Source organism: Monomorium pharaonis, chromosome 9, assembly GCF_013373865.1.
Source record: "Monomorium pharaonis isolate MP-MQ-018 chromosome 9, ASM1337386v2, whole genome shotgun sequence".
Lineage (NCBI taxonomy): Eukaryota > Metazoa > Arthropoda > Insecta > Hymenoptera > Formicidae > Monomorium > Monomorium pharaonis.
In genome coordinates, this window is record NC_050475.1 from 17,746,211 (window position 1) to 17,771,784 (window position 25,574).

General features: G+C 41.6%; 3 protein-coding genes across 9 annotated transcripts in view; 2 read left to right on the forward strand and 1 right to left on the reverse strand.

Annotated features, from left to right (window-relative positions):
• The first annotated feature begins 4,145 nt into the window (after positions 1 to 4,145).
• LOC105837329 (peptidyl-prolyl cis-trans isomerase) lies at positions 4,146 to 7,398 on the forward strand. The gene is made up of 3 exons (XM_012682009.3): positions 4,146 to 4,428; positions 5,654 to 6,007; positions 6,484 to 7,398. Exons 1-3 carry the CDS (start codon positions 4,225 to 4,227, stop codon positions 6,553 to 6,555), a joined length of 630 nt encoding a protein of 209 aa, XP_012537463.1. The 5' UTR covers positions 4,146 to 4,224; the 3' UTR covers positions 6,556 to 7,398.
• A 221-nt stretch (positions 7,399 to 7,619) lies between these two features.
• Positions 7,620 to 25,574, reverse strand: part of LOC105837325 — a 30,939-nt gene continuing 12,984 nt past the window's right edge. For 3 of the 7 annotated variants that reach the window (XM_012681996.3, XM_012682000.3, XM_012681997.3), the window contains exons 2-5: positions 13,960 to 14,206; positions 13,116 to 13,442; positions 11,710 to 12,408; positions 7,620 to 11,233 (exon numbers count right to left, since the gene is read on the reverse strand). In XM_012681996.3, coding sequence (XP_012537450.1) covers positions 11,021 to 11,233; positions 11,710 to 12,408; positions 13,116 to 13,442; positions 13,960 to 14,206 — 1,486 coding nt within the window. In that variant the 3' untranslated portion in view covers positions 7,620 to 11,020. Of the gene's footprint in view, positions 11,234 to 11,709; positions 12,447 to 13,115; positions 13,443 to 13,959; positions 14,207 to 25,574 lie in introns of all 7 variants that reach the window. The other 4 variants (XM_012681999.3, XM_012682002.3, XM_012681998.3 and 1 more) reach the window with 2 other exon arrangements.
• LOC105837328 (defensin-2) lies at positions 14,231 to 18,416 on the forward strand. The gene is made up of 2 exons (XM_012682008.3): positions 14,231 to 16,283; positions 17,294 to 18,416. Exons 1-2 carry the CDS (start codon positions 16,184 to 16,186, stop codon positions 17,488 to 17,490), a joined length of 297 nt encoding a protein of 98 aa, XP_012537462.1. The 5' UTR covers positions 14,231 to 16,183; the 3' UTR covers positions 17,491 to 18,416.

Sequence of the window (25,574 nt, forward strand, 5' to 3'; positions counted from 1 at the left end):
CGACGCGGCGACGACGACGACGGATCGCGCGCGTCACGACGATCCCCAACGTCTTTTCCGACGATCGACAACTCGGTTCGTGAGATCGAGTGGATCGAGGATATCCCGGAACGAGAAGCAGTCTCTCTCTCTCTTTTTTTTGCATCTTCCAGCAGACTTTGTAAAAAAGATGTCCGTATCGAACGCGCGATCAAACGAGACGGATTAAAATTGAAATCACCTGATTAGTGAAACTCTAATCGTCAACACGCCATGTTTAGTTTTTAATAATGCATAGAGTCCGAACGCGGCTTCAACAACAGCCTTACCATTTTGCGTATTTTGCATGTTAATGTAATTTTATAAGTGCGCAACGAATTCGATTAAAGTAGGAGAGGCTAAATCTCTTTAATAAATTAAATTGTAGGATTATAAAAGTAGGAGATAAAATTTGAATCCCCCTGAAAGATTATGAAAAAGGAAATTAAATTTGAATCCCTTTGCCGTAATAAATAATTAAATTAAAACAGAGGAGAGGATGAGCTTTTATTTATTTATTTTATATTAAGTTAAATTAAAATTAAATTGAAATCTCTTCGTATAGCGTGACTACCGCCACGTCAGCCAGCGATTCATGTATTAATAACTAAATAAAATTCTACGCAGCGACAAACATTGTCCGCCTACTTCATTTCAAGCGCGATAGCTTCGAAACCGAAACCCTGGTCGCCGCAAAAGTAAACATATGTTCTCTTTTAACGTTGCGAACGCGTATCCATAAAATTACCGAGGCCTCCTCGAGGCAGGAGAGGCCACGCTCTCTCCACAAACGTCCGGATTTGAACATCTAATTTTAGAGCTCTCTCGCGAGAGACACCTCGATTTAATTTAAACCACGCGGGAGACTGTCCTCCCCATGCGGTGACAATTAATCTCGTTTCTCACCATTAAGTTGTTACTTTGTCACCGGAATCCGCGTAACGGTGATCCGCGTTGACTCGCGGCGACTTCCGGTCGGAGACGAGAATAAAGGAAAAACCGCTCGGCGAAGCTTACAGGTTTTCCCCGAATCCGCTCGGTCGATCCTGGAAACGTCGCGCGGTTCTTTCTTTCTTTCTCTCGGATCCGTTCCGAGAAGACCCCGATCGCGCGTCATGCGAATTGATAAACGGCCTGGAAACAATATCCATCCTCGTCATGTTGCGCGTCGTCCTCAGCGTGACGAAATTCTACGGCGCTTTTGCGTGTGGCGCGGCGTTATCGGACGGAATGGTGCTTTTCGCGAAAAAAAAAAAAAGGAAAGACCCCGGGGTCGCTGCGCGATCGCGTCCTTCGCGCCACGGCGAGTCTCTTGTTTTTCTCTCGCTCGCAAATTTTTTTTCAGCGTAAACGTGCGCGCACGAAACGCGATTCATCTTCGCGAGGGAAGATTTACGAGACGCGCGTGACGCTCGCGAGTCCGAGTTAATTACACGTGTTACTCGAACGGGCGAGGCGGCTCACTCACTCTCGATTGCAAATGAAAGCCAAAAAGATATATTTTGTCGCCGCGCGATGAGGATAACGAATATCCGTCGCGCTCGAGAGGATTCTCAAACTGGAAAACGCGCGTTCGTCGATCTTTGATCACGTTTCCCCCACTCGTCGCGCGCATATGCAGATACATACGATAGATCGATCTATCGTACGAAGTGGTCTCGGAGCGCGACCGCGGCAGGATGCATTAAAAATGTCCAGCCCGTTACTCGCCCCGTTACTTTTCCCTATTTCAAACGCCTCTTCGTCCCCGATTCTCCCGACTCTCACGCTCGCGCTCGGGCACCGTGTCAGCGACGGACGCGCCGCAGATATATAAAACGACAGACACAAAAGGGGCTAATCGAAACTCTCGCGATGGAAGGCACTCGGTAACGGTTGACAGGATTAATAAGTTAATGATGAAATTATTATCTACTTTAGGCTAGCGTCGCTAATCAGACCGGCCGATTTGGCCGCGCGAGTCTTTTCTCGTGCAACATGTGTAAAAGTTGCCACGGCCAGTTGCACGCTGAAAAATATCCATTTTATTGCTGAGAATAAAGCGATTATTACTCTATTTATGTGAAGATAATTTCTCCTTGCAGGAGAAGAAAACTAAAATTGTGATGTAGCTTTATTTCTTAGAGCGAGAATTATATTTTTCTGCGTGTAACTTAATTCGATCAACATATTTCAAGTAACGCCCACGTTTTATTAACGCGAACGGAATAATTTAAATCAGGCAAGATCTGGACTATAATTGGGAGATCTGCAAATTTCTGCTGTAGAAAATTCGATTTTGATTTTTTAATTTGTTGCTAATGGAGAAAGTTACGTTTATTTTTACGAATGCAAATTAACTTTAATCTCAATTCTACTTACTTTTTCCACCTTTTTCTAGTTCTAATAATAAAAATTGGAAAAAGATAAAGGAGCAAGTGCCGAGAAATAAATATGTTGATATACGTCGACGTTAGTCGGAGTTTGAATAGATCGTTATTAGCCTTCGATTCTCTCTACCAGTCACTGATTTGGTCATTGTGTTTCCATAACACAACAAAGCTGATACGACGAAATACGTGGAATCGTAGACTTCATTGTGATCAGGTTCTCGTGTATTTACAAACAGATTATCTCTCTGCCTCCCCCCCTTCCCTCTTCGATTTGTATTGACAATCAACGGTTTTCTGTCGAGGACTCATCGCCCAATGTTTTTCAGATCCAGAGGACATAATCGAGGAACGGTATAACACGATTTAAATATACAAAACATTAGCATTCCAAAGAATTTTTGTCATGTTGTGACTACGCAACTAAAAAACACTCATTGCGGAGTGACTTGGCAATGAATACGAGAAAATGTAAAACTAAAAAAGTAGATTTATGATCGTTTTGACTAATGTAATTAAATTTAAGCTCGATTTAACTTACGTTACTTTTAACTATGTTGAGAATTAGAAACAGATAAGGATCGAGTTAGGACCGATTGTTTCAATTTATTGGAAAATTTTACATTACCTGGCAGGTTATATTATCTGTATTTATTTAGAAACAAAGATAAGGATAGGCTGCACCTATCTACCTGATATAGATAATTAAGTTTACCAAGAAGTTAAAACAACTGGCCCCAAAAACCAAGCTTAAAAAGTTAACTTCCCAGACAGCACACAATATTTATGATAAATATTCATAAATATTTATTTCTATTTATTTTTTAGAAAGATTTTATAAATATTTTCTACATATTTTACATACATGAAGAAAAAATCCTTATTCAACATATTATTAAAATATAGACTAAATATTTTATGCAATATTTATGGTAAATAAAAAATAAAGGTTTGTAGTAAATTTTTTAAATATTCATTAATATGTCATAAATATTTTTGTAATATTTATGATTTGTCAAATCTAAAACTACAAAAAAATATTTATAAAATATTTTGATAAATATTTATAAAATATTCAAATAAATATTAATATGTATTTTGTAAATATTTTATAAATATCGTGTGTTGTCTGGGCTACACCTATGAAAATGTACATTAGAAAGAATTGATATTAATCAACTAGCGTACGATGGTAATTGGTCGATCGGTTCGCTAAAAATTGAGTCTAAATGACTAGCATAAATCAGTCATCCCTGTGAGAAAAATAACATTTCATTCTTTCCTTTTATTTACAATATTATTTAACACGAGTCCTCGCATAAACGCGCAAGTGGCGCATTCTAGCATTGATCGTGCGTATTACAACGTCGATAAGAATGTTGACAAAATTCGGCTTGAATAATTTTCATAACTCCCGGCGCTTTCTCTCTCTCTCTCTCACAATCAACGTCTGATTACGCGTTCATTTTGTTTCTAATGTAAAGTCAAATTACAAATCATTAATCACGCGGATATAAGTTATGCGAAGAGCCGTTTTTTGTTTGATCAGCTAGAAACTTTCACGTTTCACCAATGGCAACGCGCGACGGTGAAAATCCACAGCGAGCTATCGGATTGGTTGTCCAGATCGCGGCGCCCGATTGGCCGGCGCTGCGTTACCGACGTCTCATTCGACGGCAACCAATTTCTAACCGAAAACGTTCCTTTTATTACATAATATTTTCGCGGAATAACCGGCGAAAAGACCGTAAAACCGTCGAAACCGCGATAGCGGGGCGAATCGGGCGGATCGCACGGCGCGGAATCGATTTCCGGTCGAGTTTTCAGGAACGGTAGAATGGCGTTGAGATCGATTTGCCGGCTGTCAATTGATTCGACCTTCAGGCAGCCGAGCCATTTCGGAGCCACCGCCCGGCCGAGACGACCGTCCCTCGACACGCTCCTACGAGGTTTCGCCGCAGCAACTAAGAAAATGGCACTGCCACGCGTTTTCTTCGACATGACCGCGGACGACAAGCCCGTGGGCCGCATCGTGATGGAGGTGAGCTGAAATTAGTGCGCGATCGCGACGTAACTCCGACCGACGTCTCCGCGACTCCTCGCACGATCCCCGGCCATGCCTGGCCATCTTGAATTTTTCCACACCGGGCCGGTTCAACGATTCGGACCGGATCTCTCGTTCTCCCGCGTGACACGATCGTCCACCCCTGTCCGTTGTCGTCGTCGTCATCGTCGTCGCCGTCGCCGTCGTTCACCGTCGCCGTCGTGCGAGCAGGTGGCTCGAATAATCGACGGACGCTGCGGAACGATCGGCGATTGTCGCCGCGAGGAGACGCGATCGCGCGGTGTCACGGCGCGACCGTCGTTAACGATGCGTCACGCTCGCGCGAGCACGCAGCACGCGCTTTGGCCATTACGAAATTTTCCATGGACGTGCGACCGGCCTCGCCGGTGACCGCGTGGGTGACCGAAAAAAAGACGCGTGCCCACGTAATTCCGGCGTTCTCGGATCGCGCAGGCTATTTTGAATTCACGGGGAATCGGCGGATGTTGTAATTGCCTCGATTGTGCCGAGATAACGCGAAAAGAAGAGAAAAAGAGCGATTTTTTCCTACGGAAGATTATTGTTTTTTAGCATTTTACGACCGATAAGATAAGATGCTTTTTTTATCTTTTTCCGAAATTTGCGATAAATCGACAGATTCATATTTACGCGAGACAAATTATTATTATTTTTTGAGACAAGTAGATTTTCTATACCGTGAGAGAGAGAGAAAGAGAGAAGAGAGACGCACTTCCGTTGAATAAGCATATCAAGTGTATAATTGGTGCGTTATATAATTAGCGACTTTGTGCGCTAGGCTACATAGATTTTCGCACACGATTGCAATTTTATATTTTTACATAATGTAGAAGCATCGGCTTTTTAACACGAAAGTTTAGAATTTTAAGCACAGATGGCGTGAGTTTGTGCGTATATTTATATCCTTTCTCACTTTTTTTCTTTAATATTTTTTTTACGATATCATTTTACAAAGGCAAAAAATGTTTTTTTTTCGCCTGTCCTACGAGCGTAAATCATAATGTTTGATGTCAGATATTTTATAATATATACTATATTATTATACATATATTAAATATTAATTGATATAGGTATATTATACATAATATTAATCAATATATTTATATATATGCTATGAATTATTAATATATGCAGAATAAATGTCTCTAAGGACTTTAATCACATTTTTATGTAATTTTTCTAGTTGAGGAAGGACGTCGTCCCCAAGACGGCGGAGAACTTTCGCGCGCTCTGTACCGGAGAGAAGGGTTTTGGCTACAAGGGTAGCAGTTTCCACAGGGTAATCCCGAACTTCATGTGTCAAGGTGGAGATTTCACTAATCACAATGGCACCGGTGGCAAATCTATCTATGGCGCCAGGTTTGAGGACGAGAACTTCAAGCTGACCCACACCGAACCTGGTATCCTGTCGATGGCGAATGCCGGACCCAATACCAACGGCAGCCAGTTCTTTATCACCAGTGCCAAGACCAGCTGGCTCGACGGAAAGCACGTCGTGTTCGGAAAAGTCATCGAAGGAATGGATGTTGTTAGAAAAGTATGACTTTGGTGATATTGTTTTCTTAGCTAACTTCTACTCTGCTTTGAAAATCTCTGACCTTCGAATGCATGATTTATTTATTCAGTTACTTTAAGATTATTTCTTAAATGCTTTACGCTGCTTATGAATTGCAAATCCATTTGGGATTCGTCAATTTTGCCGCTTCCTTAGGTAGCCACGAGTTATCCCAACAATGAAATAATTTTAGTAGTAATGAAAGCAAATGAGATTGATTAGTTTATATCCTTACACATTATCAGATTTAAAGAGTCTCTGAGATTTCCATTAAAGAACTGCAAAATTTTTATATGTGGAATGTGTAGGTTCTGGAATTTTATATACAAGTCCGTCGCTCTCACACATAATTTGTTTTTCTACGTAAAGTATCAGAGTCAAAAATTCATCCTACGTCTTTCGCTTAATAATCTATTTTACTGATATTCAACAGCTTACCTATTATGTATTGTTTTCAGTTGGAGGCCATGGGTTCTCAAAGCGGCAAGACATCCAAAAAGATCATAATAGCGGATAGCGGAGAAATGTAGATCAACTAGCTACTGTAATGACTGCATTTTTATTTAACTGTTGCATACCTATTTGCTGTCTTTATTACCCTACTTCGCCCATTCCTAACGACCAAGGATCTCTCATCGATGCTAATAATTTGTTATCGAGCACGGAAACTCAAACTTGTCCAATTTTGTAGAAACAAATGAAATTGCCTGCATTGTTATCTTCCAATCTCTGATTTCGAATAAATTTACTTTATTTTGTATTAAAGAATAGAGAACCGTTTGCAGTGTGAAATTTTTTTTAATTTTTACAAAGAAGAATTTGCCAATTCCGTAATATCCCTTGCTTCGTTTCACGGTCAACACATCTGTGTGTTTTTATAAGAAATCTGTATTAAACTTTTGTGCGAAATCCAGATACTTCCACAAATACACTCGCTTAGTATTGCTAAGTGAAAAGACACAAATGCAATAAGCTCAAATTTTTCAGTATCATCCTATACTTTAGTGAGTGTTGAAAATATGAATATCTTCAATATTAGGATAGGTATTTCAAAGTTTAAAATCGGTGATTAATGTATTGATTCCAGTGTGTTAACTAATGCATTTCTCTTTAATAGTATGTTCTTTAATTTGTCATGTGTATAATACATGTATGTATATCACGATTAGAGAATCCTCATTGTATGTTTTTTATAAATATGTATCAGTCCTTTTCTCTTTGTTGCGAAAAATAAAACATCCCGTTTGCCTATCGTGATGCGAGCAATGCCTGAAAGCGATACCATTTTATTGTAATACAACACCAAGTTGAAATATGTAGTTGCAACAGTCTAACCAGTTTCGATTTCTTAAAAATAAAATTGTTTTCAGAAAGAAGACTCAGTCGTACGTTATTTATACCATTTTAATTTTCTAAGACTTAAGTAAACTGTATTCGATCTCTATTCATATATATTTACCTTTAATATATTTATTCTTTTGCAATTTTGTAACGACAAAATGGCACCTTTTCTTCTCTATTACGTTTCTATATTTATATTACAGTATCGTATTCAGCTTAATAAATTGATACACGAATAACACACTTTGCAACATTTACGATCAACGTATATTTTATTTTTTTTCATATTCATGTTTTATCAATCTGCTGCGAGAACATTGATAGAACATACAGCACCAATACTATTTACAATCTTAGGACATTTCGATAATCTAAATAACATACGAACAGGAGGTATGTACACTAGTCTAAACAATACGCAAGCAGATTTATTTCTCCACAACTTTTGAACACAACATTCATAAGAATTATGGCGTGGATAATTTGTTAACTAATTTTCTAATTTTTTTTTCATGTTATTACCTTTACTAAATTAAAATAAAAAATTATTTACTGTCCAAATAAAAGATCGATATGTTCGGGGTTAAAAGCGTCATAAATATATGACGTTTTCTGACAATTGCTTATAACAATTATTTATATTTTTTTTTTCATTTTTTCAATTCCGTTAATTTAATTAATTTTAGAATTGTTAAAAGATTAAGTATCGAGGTTTATAGTATTTGGAAAAAGACACGTTGTTACCTTTGTCAGAAATTGCTTATTCGAGTTATTACTCAATTCAGTAAGACAAAATAACATGCTTTTGGTCTTTTAATCATTCGTTTAACATTTGTACTTCCGTCTTTGTTTTATATTTCTTTAACGCTGCTTTTCATTCAATACAATTTTTACGTGGTATAAAGAAAAACTATAGACTTACGCGGATATATAGACTCTGATTATCAATCGAAGAACATTTAAATATTTTTATTCTCTACTCACACATTGTATGTTTTTTCATAAATAAGTTCTGAAGTACAGATTGAGGTAATCACATTACGCAATCAATTCCGTATAGATTTCAAAATGCTCAATAACAACGATTATTATCTTTGGAACATTTCTTATAACATTGATATATCAAGAGACGTGTAAGTATGTATCGAAATAACGCGTAATCTATAAATCACACCGTTTCGTTTAGACGTACTTTTTTATCGTAAATTTTCAAATAAGATTTTTACGATTGTAGTTATCTAAAACGACAGCACATAAAGTTCACATTCATATTATATTCTGAAGCTATTAATTTAATGTGAGTCGAAGAGATCGTTTCAAATTCTTAATAAAGCAGCATGAAGATTATGAACCGTATCTATTGTCATTCTATAATCACATTCTAATACACTGCAGCGGAGCAAAGCGAGATCATTAATAACATTGCTAATTCTACAATCATAAGAGACCTGAACTCCATATCACAAAATTTAATTTTGTGGCATTGAGTTCGGGTCTCTGATGATTGTACAGTTAGCAATGTTATTGCACGCTATTGTTCAATTATTGGCGGATATTCTAGGAATAAATCCTATAAGCGCATAATATTATGTAATATTTTAAGCATATTCTTAGAATATTAAATGTACACTTAATATTCTAAGAACATATTACTTAATATTAAATAATATTACGCGCTTATAGGGAAATTTAAAGAATCTTTTGAGAAATATATAAAATTATATAATAAAATAAAGAATTATACAATAAAATAAAACTGGATGGAAAGAGTATAAATATAGAAAGATAATATAACTTTTTTTTTCCAAATTACCGTATAAAATTTAAGGAACAGAATTATCAAGCGCAAGCACGAAGTTGAGGAAGGAAATTGATAAAAAAAAAAAAAAAAAATACTTTTTCAGGATATGGTCTCACTCATTCAGTTTTTGCTTGTGGCTCCGTCAGAAGTTTAATTAATTCGCATCTCACTCGTGATCGCATATTCCTTTGAAACACAAAATTCTCGAGAGACTGCCGCATGAATATGTTTTCCGAAACGTGTACGTACACACAAGCACATACACGCACACGTACACGTGGCAACGTGTATAAACCTCGTGTGTACCATTGCTGTACATCGTTATTAAACATGCACATGACAATTTTTACACACACACATATCTCTATGTCAACATATCTGTATCGTGTACTTCTACATCAGTGGCGGTTCGTGCGGTCGAAAGGATGGTCGAGGAACATCGACCGAAAGGAGCAGGAAAAACAGATAGCAGTCCAACCGACGAGAAACGGGAAGAAGGACGACAGATAAAATTACCCCCTTGCGCAGTTAACCGGACCAGCCGCCACTTTCCGTGTGTATGGTGCCCCCCTCTTCCAGTATATATATTATATATATATATATTATTCTACAATTATAACGTGTGCATCTCCTTTGGCCCGCAAAGGATTAGATTAACGTTTATGATTATCCACGTCGTCTGCGTTAATATACGAGAAATGCAGCGCAGAATTTTCTCTTATGTCATAATTTTATATCCTAGAATTCTTTCGCGCCAACGTAACATTATCTGCTGTTGACGACAACTTAAAATGACGCATTACTAAAAATAATTGTCCCTTATGAAAATAGTTCTCTAATCAATCTCCTCTCGATATCTGCACTATAGAAATAATATGGCGCACGTGTGTGTGTGTGTGTGTGTGTGTATATATATATATATATATCGTGTGCGTAATCGCTCAGGGTAGACAAGGACAGATCGCGTTATCTGTCATCTCGCGGTGATCATGAGTGCAATCGGTCGCGAAAGATGTATGAGATAATCGAAATAAACGAAGGATAAGAGAGCGAAAATAGTCCGTAAATATCGAACTCAATGTTTACGTATTGCGCGAATGCATTGGCAAAGGCCTTTAGCTATCTTCGTAAATTGCCGCGCTTAATTACGAGATATCAATTTCCCAGAAAATTAAAACCACGGATATTTATTAAATATTATTAAATGCGCCAAACGTTGGTTTCTGTTTACTCCACGAGCGAAATATCGTGTAAGGTCATAAACAAAATTTCGTGCCGACAGAAACTCGCCTCACAAATTCGATAATATCCTTCCACGGATTCGTTGTTGATCCTTTCAGGATGTGATTTAAATAAATTCCGAATCCGAGGATGAAAAGAAACAGCTTCTTAACGTGTCTTATAAAGGTGAGACGCGCGCGAGATTATGTTGAATTTCACCGTGTGAAGAAATACATAAGCGCAAGAGAGAGAGAAAGAAGAAAAATAGTGTCATCTTCGATCAAACCTGTAATCTTCCGTAGCTTTGATCTTTCTCTCCCCCTCCCTCCCTCCCTCCCTTCCTGTACATTTCTGTCTCGCTTCTCGTTTCCGATCTTTCTCGCACGGTCAAATCCCGTCTCAATTCAAGAAGGTAAACAAGAGAATCATTCCAACACAGATCTCTTCGGATTTGCGGGGGAGTTGGCTCGTGGATGTGGAACCTCATTCGGCGAAAAAGAAATAAAGTAAATAAATAAATAAATAGTACGGCAGTGCGGCAAATAACTTGTACCGTCAATTCAGTAGATCCTGTTTACAAACGAAACATGCGAATCGACGTAATCGCGGGAGATCGGTCCGACGGTGGTGCACTACTTGACGAAGAGGTCCTTGAGGGTGGAGCAGATCGACTCGCAATCCGGTTGCTCCTGCTCCTTGTTCCCGCTCGTGAACCAACTGGCGACCTTACTGGCGCGCGACTTGTTCGGCGACACGGCTGGCTTTCCGGATGAGCTACCCGACGCTTCCGCGTCGTTTCCCCGGTGGCCCGAGGTGAGGATCTTCTCGATGGCATTACCGAGCACCTACCAATACCGAATCAAGCGAAAAATTTTACCTTTGCGCGACCTTAGTCTCTTTCTTTTTTTAACGACATGTGGTATCATTACCTTGAACGCGCGAACGAAAATATATGATATTTCACGCGGGCAATAAAACTTGGTCTAAAGTTCGCCGTGATAATTCTAGACATGATTTTTCTCAGTGCTTGCAAGAGCATCTGGCGAGGAAGCAGCGCACGTTTTATTTTTCGTCTATTCTTTATCGAGTTTTCTATAGTTAGATATTTGATATTTTTATCAAAAACTCCCTTTTATTTTGTACGAAGCCGGATTTCAGTGCGAGCGGACGCGAATAAGCACGAATGAATAACTCGTCTTTTTTTTTTTTTCAACAACTGCCCAAGTTGCGCCATTGTCAGAGAACAATACCACCAGTACTGACGTTCATTTAATGCGTTTACTTGTTTAATCTGAATCTGAACGCGATTACGTTCGTTTACCTGAGCGTCCACCTTGGTACCGCTGCTGTCGTCCCAGAGAACCTTGTGCCTGGAATTCACGATCGTGTCCTTGACCGTCTTGACCACCCGCGACTTTTCCAGCTTGTACGCCAGCGTCGCGTTCTCCTCGTCGTATCGGCTCTTCCTCGAGATCGGCTGATGCCTCTTGGCGAACCAGCTGCTGGGCGCCATGAGCGCGCCGATGGGGCTGCTGTTCTTACCGCCGCTGCCGCTGCTGCTGCTGGTGGTTGGGGTCTTGCTCTTGGTGCTGTGCAGAATGGAGACGTCGAAGCTGTTGGACCGAGAGCTCTTGAGCCGACTGCGCCTCTGCTCCGCCGTTTTGGTTGACCAGCTCGATTTCTGCTGCTCGTCCTTCGCGCTTGGCGTGTCCGAGGTGCCGTACATGTTTATCTCCGTCGCGGACGACGTCAGGGAACTCAGGATGGATATCAGATCCGTGTTGGAGCACGTGATACCCGCCGCCCTCGTGCCGGGGATCTCGATATCGGAGAGCGGCCTCGTCATCTCGGACGCGCGCCTACGTAGTGTCGACGTCGACGCCGCGACCGACGCCGAGAACTCCGAGAATCGGCGTTTCTGATGCTGTATGTATTTCTGCGTGGCAGAGCTGTTGCCCTCCAATGGTTGGATCTCGCACACGCGCTCCCGCGACGGTGTCTTGTACATCTTTAAACGGACCTGGGACGCGTGTACGAGCACGATTAGAGAGCTCCTCGCTTAAACGAAACGTCAGAGAGCTGACTATATGTCGAATTAATATCAAATATCTATCAAGTGCTACTGGGGTTTTCTAGCAGGATTTCGCTATTTTCTCTTTAAAAACGGAAGGTTGTTACCAGCTCTATTATACTTCATTATACCTTGGGATTTCGTTCTCTTTGAAAAATTCCTTGATTGAGAAGATATACTAATTAGACGATCCTACTTTTCATTCTTGTGCACAGAGTCGATTTCATTATTATCTTTATAAAATATACGAGATCCTTTGAATTTCGAATATACGTTGCGGACAATTGTAAGAGAATTGTGATTGGACTCCTAATGGGCCGCTCTTACATATTTAATTTCGAGGGCAGAGGAGCACAGATGGGTAGCACAATAAAAATCAATAGCGGACAGCCTAATAAGCCTAAGTGGTTATCATGAGATTACAAGTGGTTGTCATGAGGCCCCGGTCTCTCCCTTTCTCTCTCTCTCATCTCTTGATTATAGTAAAGCGAGGAAATGAGAACTGCAATCTGCAATGATCTCATCGTTACGCTTTGTTATTCTTGTCCTATCTCGTTTGTATTATTTATGTAAGAAGATCACTACGGCTGAACTCTACATTACTACGGACTACCTTGGAAAACGTGGCGCCCAATGCGTGGCGCTATACAATTTACCTTTCTGGCCTTGATCTCGGCGATGTCGTCCATAATGTCGAGCTGCAAATTGTGCGTGCTCCCGCTGTTGCTGGGCGGGCCGGTCAACCCGGTGGAGGAGTCTCGCCGGCTCTGTAATATCCTGGTGGCGCCTCCCATGGGAAACGCGGCGATGGACTCGCGGCGATTGCGGCCGAACAGGGTGGTCGGCACCTTGGAGATCGTGACGACGGAATGCCGCCGGCCGCCGGGCTGCGGTGCCGGGGTCTGCGAGAGCGTCGCCAGGAAGGCAGCCTCCCTCGCCGATGGACCGGAACCTTCTCCGCCGCGCTCGCTCAACCGTCGCACCTATTGACCGCACGTGTAATTTAGGAGATGATATTAACTCTAATCGACGTCCAATATGGTTTATCTTATCGGTCGAAAGAGAAATTAAACTGACCGGGCAAGCACACTCGGGAAGTTCTGAAAATCTATATAGGAAGATATATTCGGAGAACGATCTACGCCTCGGATTTTTTTCAAATTCGACCGCGCGCGTTAAACTGACGATGTCATTGAAACGCCAACGTCATTAGGAAAATAAAACGTGAGATTAAAGCGACATTTGAAAGAAAGGAAAACACTTTTAGAGACTCATTAAAAATTTAATTTTGACATATGACATTTTATTTTTTAATATCCTCTCTCTCTCTCTCTCTCTCTCTCTCTCTCTCTCTCTCTCGTTATCGCGATTACTTTGGCTTTGGTTCGGAAAACAGTCTACCTCGGATTTCTCGCGCGCGTGCTGCAGCATAAAGCGGGTATACACCGATATCGCGCGCCGACCGCGAAGGACTTCCCGTGCATGTGCACCGCCACGTACCTGGGATGCGGTTATCCCGGATGTGCACTGCGGCGTCGGCAAGGAATGCTTCCTGGCGTCCCTCCACGGCGACAGCAGATAGGGATTCAAGGACGGCGAGTCTGGATCGACACATCGCGGCGGCGATTCCGTGCGGCAGCGCTCCGCTTCCTCCTCGCCCGTACTCTCCTCGACGACAATCAGCGGCTCGCCGGCGCCGTTTCCGCTGCTCGAGCTCGGGCAATACGACTGTCTTCTCATTTCTGTCCTTAACAAGTTTTTTTTTTTAAGTTTAAAGGAGTTTTAAACGAATCTTCCTTTACGACTTTCTACACGAGAGATATCCTTTAGATTTCTAACAGATGGCGTCTTATTTTTTTCTTCGAAAAGATATATCTTGCGCAACATTTTGAGACATCACTTCATATGCCTACAGAGATGTATGAAGAGATCTTTTAGAAATCCAAAAGACATTTTACGTCTTAACAAATATCTTAAAAATGTCTTTTAAAAACTTTGATTGATATCTTCTTTGAAAACATTTCCAAGATATCTTCGATAACTTTGATGTTTTCTTAAAGATCTGAATTATTTGATTGCGACGCTTCGGCAATCCTCTCTAGCAGAAGCTCATCGAAACTGTGAGCAAACACCGAGCACTTTAGCTGCCGTTACCCTTTATTACAAATATTCCCTTCACTTTCGCTGAGCAGACATTCAATGTTTAGTCTCATCTAAGCACGAAATCAGCGCACACGCCGTTTAAGATTCCGTACAAATATCCGAGATGCGGTTTTCCCGAGGGTGCGCGATACCGAGATTCGAAAGATTTCCAGCGGGACTTTTTATTTTCCACGGAGACAAACATCATCTGCCGACAAAGGTAAAAGCACTCCGCACGTAATATATAGTCTCATTCGGCTCGGTATAATTCCAAGCACGTGCGAACATTTCGATTTGATATATCCGGAACGTGCACTCCCTTCCTCCCTTCCTACCCCCCCCACTCACTCGTCCAATGGAGATAATTTCGGGGTTAAATCTCCATAAATATATTTGCGTGGGATGTAACGAAACAATCCCTGGGGCCGTGACTGGCCGCGAATGCGGCGGAAGGGAAAGAAAAAATATGCCAGGAATGACAGTAACGCATTAAACGTTACATTTGCGCAGTTACGCAAATATTTAGTGTTCGCAGGAGTCATATTTTTGTTCGGTATCTGGGTCAGCAGCTATAGCTCACGCTAATGAAATTTGCGATCAACCTGCGACCGCTGCAGCATTACCCTCCATCGTCGATTGTTTATTCACAGCTTAACCGATCCCGTGACGTCTCTCACAAACAAATTGCTAACTTGTTTCGGATATGCAAAGCGCGTGGATCGCGTTATTAACAGGACGATTAAAACAGCAGGATGTTACTCTGCACAATGCGAAAAAGAGTTGTTTATTCCAATTGACTTTTAAATTTCGTTCCAATAAATTTTGACCCTTTTTTGCGGCCGTAATGCGGAAATTCGAATTGTTTAGCGTCTGCGCGGTATTTTATCCGCAAAAGATTTAATTTGGCCGGCATAATCGGAAATTTAAAACGGATCCCCTTTTCATTTGAAACGTACGTTTAAAGAGATAAATTTGCTTTATGCAAACTAATATTTGATATTCTACTATAGATTTTCTTTCTATTATTACAATATGTCGACGCGTGTCGAGGGTATACGAATATCCAAGAAGCTTCGCGGTAGCCTGGTTCCAAGTTCAGAAATTGAATAGCACGGAAAATGAATACCTGTCGATTTCTTTTTAATTCATTTATTTCTCGCGAGCGCCACAGTCATGTCCGCGCTTCCGTTCAACGAACAGAAATGCAGCGATCGATCGACCCGTTTCACGTCGCCTCCTCTCTCTCTCTCTCTCTCTCTCTTTCACTCGTTCAGTCGTCCCGGTAACGGCGATATAATGCCGGAAATTAATATTCGGATACGATGAGGTCAGCTTACTGGCGGCGGATCTTGCCGGCGGTCGGCGAATCTAGAAATAGCGAGCGCGAAGCCGCGGAGATTCCGGTGATGGCGGGACATCGGGAGAAAAGACGGTGGAGACTCTTTAGACGGAAGTGGACCGGACAGAAGAGGATGTTGCCGCCGACAGCGATGGGGTATATAAAGCGACGCCCGCGTCCTTAAGGACATCGTTGCTCGAGACAAATTGAAGCGCGCACGAGAGTATTGTACGTCACGCGGTCATGAAGCTGCAGCTCGCTGTCCTCGCCGTTTTCGTCGTCCTGGTTTACGCTTCGGCCAACACGCTACCGGCTGTCTACGATGGGCCTACTTACGAACTAAGTAAGCGTATACTATATATATACATATCTCATCGGGAATAATTTCTCTCGAGTTTAAATGGTCCAAAGTCTCCGCGACGATAGAGCAATCTTAACGAGCTGTAATTGATCTTGAATAATTTTCACTTTATCAGAGACTCGTATTAAGACACTTTTTAATCGGTAATTATAATGTAGTAGTTAATATTCCGGCTCGTTGAATATTGTACATTGTAATTTTATTCTTCGCGGAGAACGAGAGATACAACACGACGATATTTTGCAATAGAGTAATAAATGTCCAGAACGCTGTTGTCTCGCTGCACAGTAGTTGTAACGTACACATTTTCCCTCCTTTCTCTCTTCTCTCTCTCTCTCTCTTTCTCTTTCTCTCTCTGACGTACACCCTTTTAACATACTCTGATAATGCGCTGTCGATATCCTTTCATATCGAGTTCGACACGACCTTTTCTACTGACGAGTCATTCCATTATTACGAGTTACCGTATCATTTCCGAGTGCTGAATTAGAAATAATCTGCAATACTTGCTAAACAACCTGCTTCAAAGAATCTCCCTATATATATATATATTTCTCGGGTATTAATTTTTACATCAAAATCATTTTCATAATTAAAGTTACGTAAAAAGTTTAATTCGCGAGCGTCGTGTAATTCTCAATACGGAACTTTGAACATTTGAAGAAAGAGAGTCGAGAAGTAATCAAGCCTCTTGAATTTCCTCAAGAACTTGTCATTTTTCTCGCTCTACGTAAATATCAAGAGCAGCGAAGCGAAGAGTTGACTTCGCCCTCGCACAAGGCTGTATAACAATCCCCGATGAGGACCGTCCATACGCCAGTGTGTCTAACTGCCCTGTTACGCAAGCTCTCGACATACCGGATAGCCGTAAAACGCACATAAAACACGATACCCCGGGGATATCGTGCGCGTTACGCGCGCTCCTCGCCATATTATCTCTAAACCATTGTCACCCGGAAAAAGTAAAGCGGAAGGGGAATTGCGTTTTCCAGCCACCATCGAGGATCCGGCGTACGACGAGGTGCCGGAGAACCTACCGCCGATCCGGAACCGGCGTGTGACCTGCGACCTTCTGTCCTGGCAGTCCAAGTGGCTGACCATCAACCACAGTGCCTGCGCGGCGAAATGCCTGGCGCAGCGTCGCCGGGGCGGCCGGTGCCGCGACGGCATCTGCGTCTGTAGGAATTAGGCGTCGTCACGTCGTGACGCTTCCGAATCCCTCGGCTCCGACCAACGCAACGTCCCAAGGATCTTCGGCTTCCGCCCGCCCCGCCCGATCGCTGTCCCGCGACATTGGCTACACTGGCGAACTCCGTCACATTGTAATCCGAATTAATTATTCGTAGGAGATCACGCAGTTTAATCACCCGATCGATAGTCCCCCGCCCCCCTGGCCTCGATTGTCCCTGCGCGCAAATTTCCGCCGAAATAACGGATAACGTCGTTATTAACGATAATTATTTTAATCGCTCTCGCCGGGCGTGTTGATAATAAGAATAACGCATTCTTGCTCGCGTCGCGGGCGTTACACGGGAAATTGACGAGAAGCGATATCGACGTTATTAATGGAAATTAATTAAACCGTTTATCGTAATGGTGCCTGTGATAGGAGATTTGTGTAACATTTGCCAGACGATGTTAGTCGTCTTTTTACACGCGCAAAATTTCGGCCGGACCACACGTAGTTTTTGTGGCCGTTAATTTCGACGAATTTTGACGAAATGTCGATTGATATATCGAATATTTTTCGAGTAGTTAATATCTGTAGCGTGTAAAATAAAATCGATTATTATGTAATGGACACGGTCGAATCGTTACCTACATGATTTTCAGCTGTATTGTACTCATTCATTAAACTCAACGCAAATGTATTTGTGCGTATGTTAGTTGTGCTGGAACCTGTTCTATGAATTTCCGCCGTAAGGCAATGGACAATTAGCAATTAGCTATTATTTTATAAAACAAGACACCAGATCAGGTAGAATAATTCGATTCATAGTGTACGGACAGCAATTTTGTAATGAAAAATTAGGTCTCACAATTTTTATACATTATGCAAAAGGATTTCTCCGTGCAGATATATCGGAAATATAATAAACATGAATGAATTTAAAATCTGCTTATTTTAACACATCATTAATATTAATATTAATAGAGTAATAGTAAAATCAGACGATAATGATGCCAATTAATTGGACAAAACGTTTGCGAATTGATGATTGACCTTTGCCCGGCTCATTCAAAATCTATTTCCTGATATAAAAGCAACATGTGGGTCCGGTCGATAGTTCCACGTTGGCGGATCCAATCACTAACGTAATACCTTTCGGCGCGCTGTGTGTATTGATTCGTGCGTTTGCGAACGTGTATTGAGCACAAATCGCCGCCCGCTGAACAATGATCCAACCTATCCCAGGAGATGGAATCTAGAATTAAATTTTATATGCGTCGAACGGGGAGGACGATTTCTAAGGTTCGCTCAATCATCAATATCGCAAGGCTTCTCCTTCATCCGCTACCGGAATATTCGCTCGAATATATCGACGAGCACTTTGTGTCGCACAAATCTTGAAAAAAAAAAAAAACCCGCAAGGTTAAATTATTCACAATTGTAGCGAATCTAACACGTTCGAGAGACACTTGTCAGATTTAATTAAAAAATTTTTAAACGTTTTTCACGTGTCTCACGGATGTCCTTTATACGCCACACAATGAGCCTCGTATCATTTCTAATCGCGCACACATGAAAATCCTCAGCTCGGAGTAATCGTCTCCCGCTTGACCTTCCATTTCTACTCTGCTCGCGCGATAAGGGTCATCCACGATGAAAACCGGTGTACGCTGAAAGGGCGCTCTCAAAGGTATCTGGATGCATTCCCATAAGAAGATATTACAGAGATCAAACGGATTAGGACGAAATCGGATTAGCCGGGGAGAGGAGTTTCTTAATGGAACGAGCTAGAAGTTCTCCACACGGCTCTTCGCACAACGGACGACAGTTTCGTTTGGCCGACGTCGTTACGCGACGCCAGATGCATCCGGTGTTTCTTTTTTGCCGCGGCGCGGGTGCGGTGTGGGAGGAATCGGAAATTCGCGACAATTAATGGTCCGCCTGCGCGGATAAAAGTTCCGCCGGCAAAATCGCCGGTAACTAAAACGCTAAAACGCAGTTACGTGACCCAGGGCACAAATTATCGGTCCAAGAATACTCAATATTCGCTTCGCGGAACCACTTTACGTGCAATTTCCGAGGCGATGTAAAACAGAGGTGGCGGCTCCATTCCGCGTTCTCGAGAGGTTGACTTGTCGTCGAACCGATGCGAACGCGACGCTAAATTTATTCCAATGGAACGGAATTCTTACGGAGGAAAGGAGAGAAAAAGAGAGAGAGAGAGAGAGAGAGAGAGGGAGAGAGAGAAAAGTGCATACATAAAATCACGAGATGGAGTTCGAGGAAAGATTGCTTTGATCAAAACGCCACGGTTAATTCGATTTCGAAGCCGTGCGGATTCGACGACAGACGTCGGGCGTTTCAAAGTCGCTCCGGCGAACGAACCTCAGTTTCCGAGGGCGAATTTGAAGTTCTTGCCTCCACCTTTCGCAGCGGCAGCTCCCAGGCATTCAGAGTATATACCGTCGACTGAAGTCGGCAAATGGAACAACACTCGTCGGCCAATATATCGGAATAAAGCTAGCTGTTCTCGAGCCCCATTGTCCGGGCGGCGTTAATATTACACAGCGACACGGCGAGAAATACCTAGGAGCGCTCGTACAGACGCGAAGCGTACAAACGAAAGAGGAAAATAACTTCTCTCCCATTGAATAACGAACATTAATCTTGCGAATGCGAACGTTAATCTTGGAATTTTCCCCCGCGTTCTTTGCGAGGGCAAACGAAAAGAGCGTCTCTTATTGCCTAAGTCTTTATGCTAAATTTCTGCGAGAATGTTTGCAGATTACTCTTAAGTTGCAGTTGCTGAAAGTTTCTCCGTCTCTCGAGAAAGAAATCGTAAACTAGGTTTCATTAAATTAAGGAATTTTTTCCAACATCTGCAACATTTCCAAATGAACAATTATTTTGTTGTTTCTAGTTAAAAGATGTTACATAATATATACATTTTACGTGGGTTCTCTCATTCGAATTTAGATGTCACACTTCAGCAGATGTTACAATAGGGTGCGATAACATTCGCCGCTTGCGAGATTGCGTATTGCACGGGAACGATTCGATTCGCGCGGTATTTGTTCGGCGCGCTTGTGCATGCGATATTTTTGGTCGCCCGGTCGCGGGACCGACCGGGTATATCCGGCGGATACCACTTGTAGCGGGCGGCAGGATCACGGACACATGGAGAGAAAGATTTGCCCGACGCGCGGTTGCGAGAGAGAACGCACAAAACGCGCAGGCAACGCAATCAATCGGATCGTACCGTTCGTCCCGAACGGATCTATTTTGCAGAGCTACCGTAACGAACCGCGCGCTACGCGAGCGAACAGCGGGTTAAATTTAAGTTAATTCATATGAGGGTAAGAGTTTATGGAGCGAGAGGCAATTATGCCGTAATACCGCAAAGAGGATTCAATAACGAGCGAAACGGAAGGGGGGAAGGTCAGCGTTTCCGTTGCATTCGAATAAATTACGTCCCACCCTCATCCGTCTCTTCGTTTTTTGTATCTCCCTCTCTCTTCGCTGCTCTCTTCTTGTCTGATTTATTTGAATTCCCTCTCTCTTTCTATCTGTTTCCTTTCCCCGTCGCTTCCGATATCTTTCGAAGCTCAGCGCGCCGGAAATTTCAACGTTGGCGATTCTCAAATGAGATTCATCGGACGAAGAACGCTTGGCGCGACAGCCGATAAACGAAAGAGCCCGTGTTGAGTGCACCTTTAGTAGTAAACCCTTTCGATCGATACAGTACTACTACAAGCGTGGCGGCTTGGCTTTTGAGCTTCAAAGGTGGCCAGCTGCCGAGCTGCCGCAAGATGGGGTGAGATTGTTCCGACGGGGTTAGCGTTGCGTTGTCGTTGGTACATTAGCAGCATCTCGGCGAGAGAGCTTTGGGACTGACGAGCTTGGTCTTTGAGAGTGAGAGGGATGGAGAGAGAGAGAGAGAGAGAGAGAGGGAGAGAGAGAGAGAGAGAGAAAGGGAGAGAGAGAGAGAGAGAGAGAGACTCGCTGATTGACTAAATTTATTAATATTCTGTGACAAGCTCTCTAAGAGTCTAAAACACGACAAGTGTTAATTTGCAATCACAAGATAACGTGACAATAATTACGAGGAAAAAGAAGAGAGAGAGAGAGAGAGAGAGAGAGAGAGAGAAGAGAGTAATTAACTGCTGACAAAATAAATAAATCTTAGCCCGATTATTTTCTCAGACGCAGTTACATACTTCATTTACCGCGAGACGCGACCGTCTACTACCGGATTTTATTTTGAGAGGGAAACTGCACACAGCGTGTAGCGCCAACGGCAGACGCTTATAAAGCTTCTTCCTCTATTTTATTAATAGACGAAGGCATCGAAAAAATATTATGCGGCGTAAAAACATTAATTAAAAAGTTCCCGTTTGTGATTTAAAATTGTTATTGTCGTTATTATACCGTCACGTTGCGGCACGTCGAACGTGTCCCGATATCCCCGAAAGGCGGAAGGGAGAAAAAGACCTGCCCTCGCTCGCGGAGGAGTTCTAAATCCGCACGTCGAATAAAACGTACAAGGCTGAATTTAATATTATCACGCGCCGGCGAGCTTCGCGCCACGCACGGATTTCAGGTCTAAAAATCCCTCTCTCTCTCTCTCTCTCTCTCTCTCTTTTACCCTCTCGCGCGCGCGAGAGAGCTTAATCACCGCGTCGAAGTAATCTCAAGGGTGGCCGGTGCTTGCTGCAGCGTATATAACAAAAAAGATCCTTCACCGTGCACGCGGCGACGCGGGATACCGCGCAGCGCGGACCGACCGCCCTTCAAAACCCTACGTGACGTAATACGCGGTGCGTGTGTGTTGTATGTACAATGTCCCACCGTATTTGACGTCACGCTTTTATTCCTCGTCTCGTGCATAACGCGATCGACGCCGCCCGACCGCCGCGATGATGGTGACGGTCTATAAACGGAGCCGGTTAATGTTTCGCGGTCGTACATGAAAATCACCAGGTGGTGATTTAATGGCGTGTGGATTAATCCCCGCCCCGTTTACGGCTGATAAATTACAACGGTATTATACGAGCCGCTCGTGACCGATTCCTCGTTAAACAAATGCCGCGAGGATGGATCGTCATCGTTTCATCTCGATAACCGCGAGATCATCGGTTATTAATGACTCGCTCCCCGATGCGTTGGATCTCGCGGCTCTCTTCGGGTATTCACGATAATGAATAGGAAAATATCCGCCGAGCGATGATATCCAGGTGAAAAAGAGAACGGGCAATAAAAAATCCGAACAGAAAGAAGAGAGACGGATGTAAAGATTGGTGTCCGTGGAATAATATTTTTCGTTATCAATTCGCTAACTTTGTATTATTCAACCCCAAGTCTATTCGTGCAACAGATCGTTCGTTTTCCATGTTTGTAATTCGAACATGAATTCCAAAGTTGTTTTGACTTTTTTAATATAATTATTTGAAAGTAATATAGAGTTTCGATTAATAAGCGTTAAAAGTACAATTTGTTGTGAGAAATGAATCTCGAGGAAGCAATGCCCCGTATGATCTAAATTCGTTCATACAATCTCTGAAATTAACAGAAAAATCTTGCTCGCGTAGAAGTTACATTGACGATAATTAAGAGCTGTAATACATTTAATGTAATCGTTCCAATTATTTATATTAATGTTATTTTACGCATAACACACAAATGCCGTTTTTCATTTCCTCTAATTAGCTAAGTACTTTAAACCGACTCTCCAGCAATTACAGTTATGGCATACAGATCAATATTACGTATTTAGATACTATATCTATTCCAATATTAATTATTATTAATTAGCAATTAGTTCGCGGCGACGGAGGCGTTGTAAGATTAAAAATGTACATTCAAGGCGGAGCCGGTTAAGTAATTACACCCTCATGGAGAGAGAGAGAGAGAGAGAGAGAGAGAGAGAGAGAAAGATGGCAGAAATTGGAATTGTTAAATTCCTCTCATTTCCTTGCCCGGCGTGAAACTCCGCAGAGCGTTTCCTACGGAGCAACGACAGAATAACTGTTAAAGACAATTCATTTGGCCTTCCTCTCACTCGCATCCCTCGCCGTCCCTGTTACCTCGTTAACTTCCATTCTTTGTTCAATGCGCAGCATCCCTCTACGCCTGATGGACATTTAGTGCCGCGTAATTACGTGCTACTGTACGACGTTACGTAAGTAACTAGCTAGCTTTCCAACCACAACGGACGAGATGACGCGTGTCCGCGACGGTAACTTATCGAAATTACGCGAGGCAATAAGTAAGCGAGAGCGAACCCTTCATGGAGATTAATTTTTCCTCGTCTCGAATTTCTCAAGGATCACGACAGAGAGCTCCTCGCTCACCCTCGCCGATAACGATAGCGCCGTTCCCTCTTATCGCTCTTATCGAAATAAAGCTCGAAGTGCCTTCCAGGAAAGGCGGCTCTTTATTGGACGTTGAATTTTCTCCGTGGAAATTTGTTTTGCTTCAGGATATACGCGCGCACGGCGTCAAAGCGCAAGGACATGCAGCCACTGGGACTTTCCTCCTTAATTAAATACTTCAGATGCCGACTCTATCGTCGCAAATATTTCCGGAGACTCGGTCATCTTGGGGACGGCACGTTTGAATTCTGCCTCTCTCGTCTGCCTCCGTTTCTCTTCTTTTCCAACCGACCTTTCTCAAAGAATTTGCGTGGCAAACGAGCGATTTAATCCCGCCGGCTATAACCTCCAGTTTCTATTTATACATAACAATCCAGGAGCTCCAGGAAATGCTATTAAGATAGATAGATAACGGAAATTTATGACAGTAAGAATCAAATAAATTGTAATTTATTTTGCGATAAAGTATCGAATATACCGCATGTAAAAGAATATAAACTTCCTATAAAATTTAAAACCAACGTTTCTCTTCCTTACCTACACACCGAAACGGAAGTTGCATTGATTAATTTTATAACACAATAACATACTTCTTTTCTAATACTCTTTTCTACACACGATTCGACAATTTTGTCCTATAATCAGTTTTTTTTTTAATTAAGAGCACTGCAGAATTAGTCTTATAACAATAAATATAATGTTTTAAAAATAAACAAGTACTTTCTAAAAATAAGGAAAAATATGAAGAATTTTCTTTACCTACTCGTAAATGTAATAAAAATTAAGTCAAAATTATCGTGTGTATTAATTTAACACTCGTTAAACATTTGTGTAACTTGATTTGTTATTTAATATATCTTAGTATTATCATCTTCAGACGCGTGATAAATACGTTATATGCTATATAACGAAAGAAAGCATGTCTCTATATTCTCGTTTTTATTTCGTAGTAAAAAAATTGATTTTTAATAGTGTAGATTAGACTGAATCTCTTTCATCAGTCGACATTTGTATCGATTATTAAGCAAAACCTCTGCGAGCACATTCACAGTAATTGTTAGTACAGGATAATTCAAAGCATTCAAAGGTTTATTTGAAGACAAGTGAATCGTATTGCAGATTGTAACTGATCAAAATCTCATTGCAGAAAGTTCATATATTGTAGAAATACTTTGTCGTCGTCATTGCCCTTACTTTCTAACAGTATCTAACAAACTTTTAGTTAAAATAATGAAATTACTTGCAAAATCGCATTTAATCATTATGTAACAATAAAAATACCAAACATTTTGGCAGTAAAACAAAAATAATATGAGATATTTGTTTACAAATCAAATCAAATAATAATTCGTCGTGAAAATTTATCCAAACATGTCACCTAATAACACGGAGCAAACTCGCAAAAAACAGTTTTTATTGATATAATGTATTTATTTTTATGGTATATAATTCGTTAAATTTTAAAAGACATGTTTTATTATCGCCCGCGTCATTTGTTTATAAAAACATGTTAAAATATATAATTGTATTAAATCACGCGGGAAAAAATTCAAAACTCAAAAGAATTATTTATGAATAAATTATATATTTCTTTATTGTCTTGCTTCTCGCATGATCCCAACCTCTTCGCGCAATTCCAGAATTACATCTTGAGTTGCACTTTTGTCTAAATTTAGATTCGAAGTCGCCGTTGAAAACTACACTTTGTTCGATCAAGTGTCTCTCGGGAAG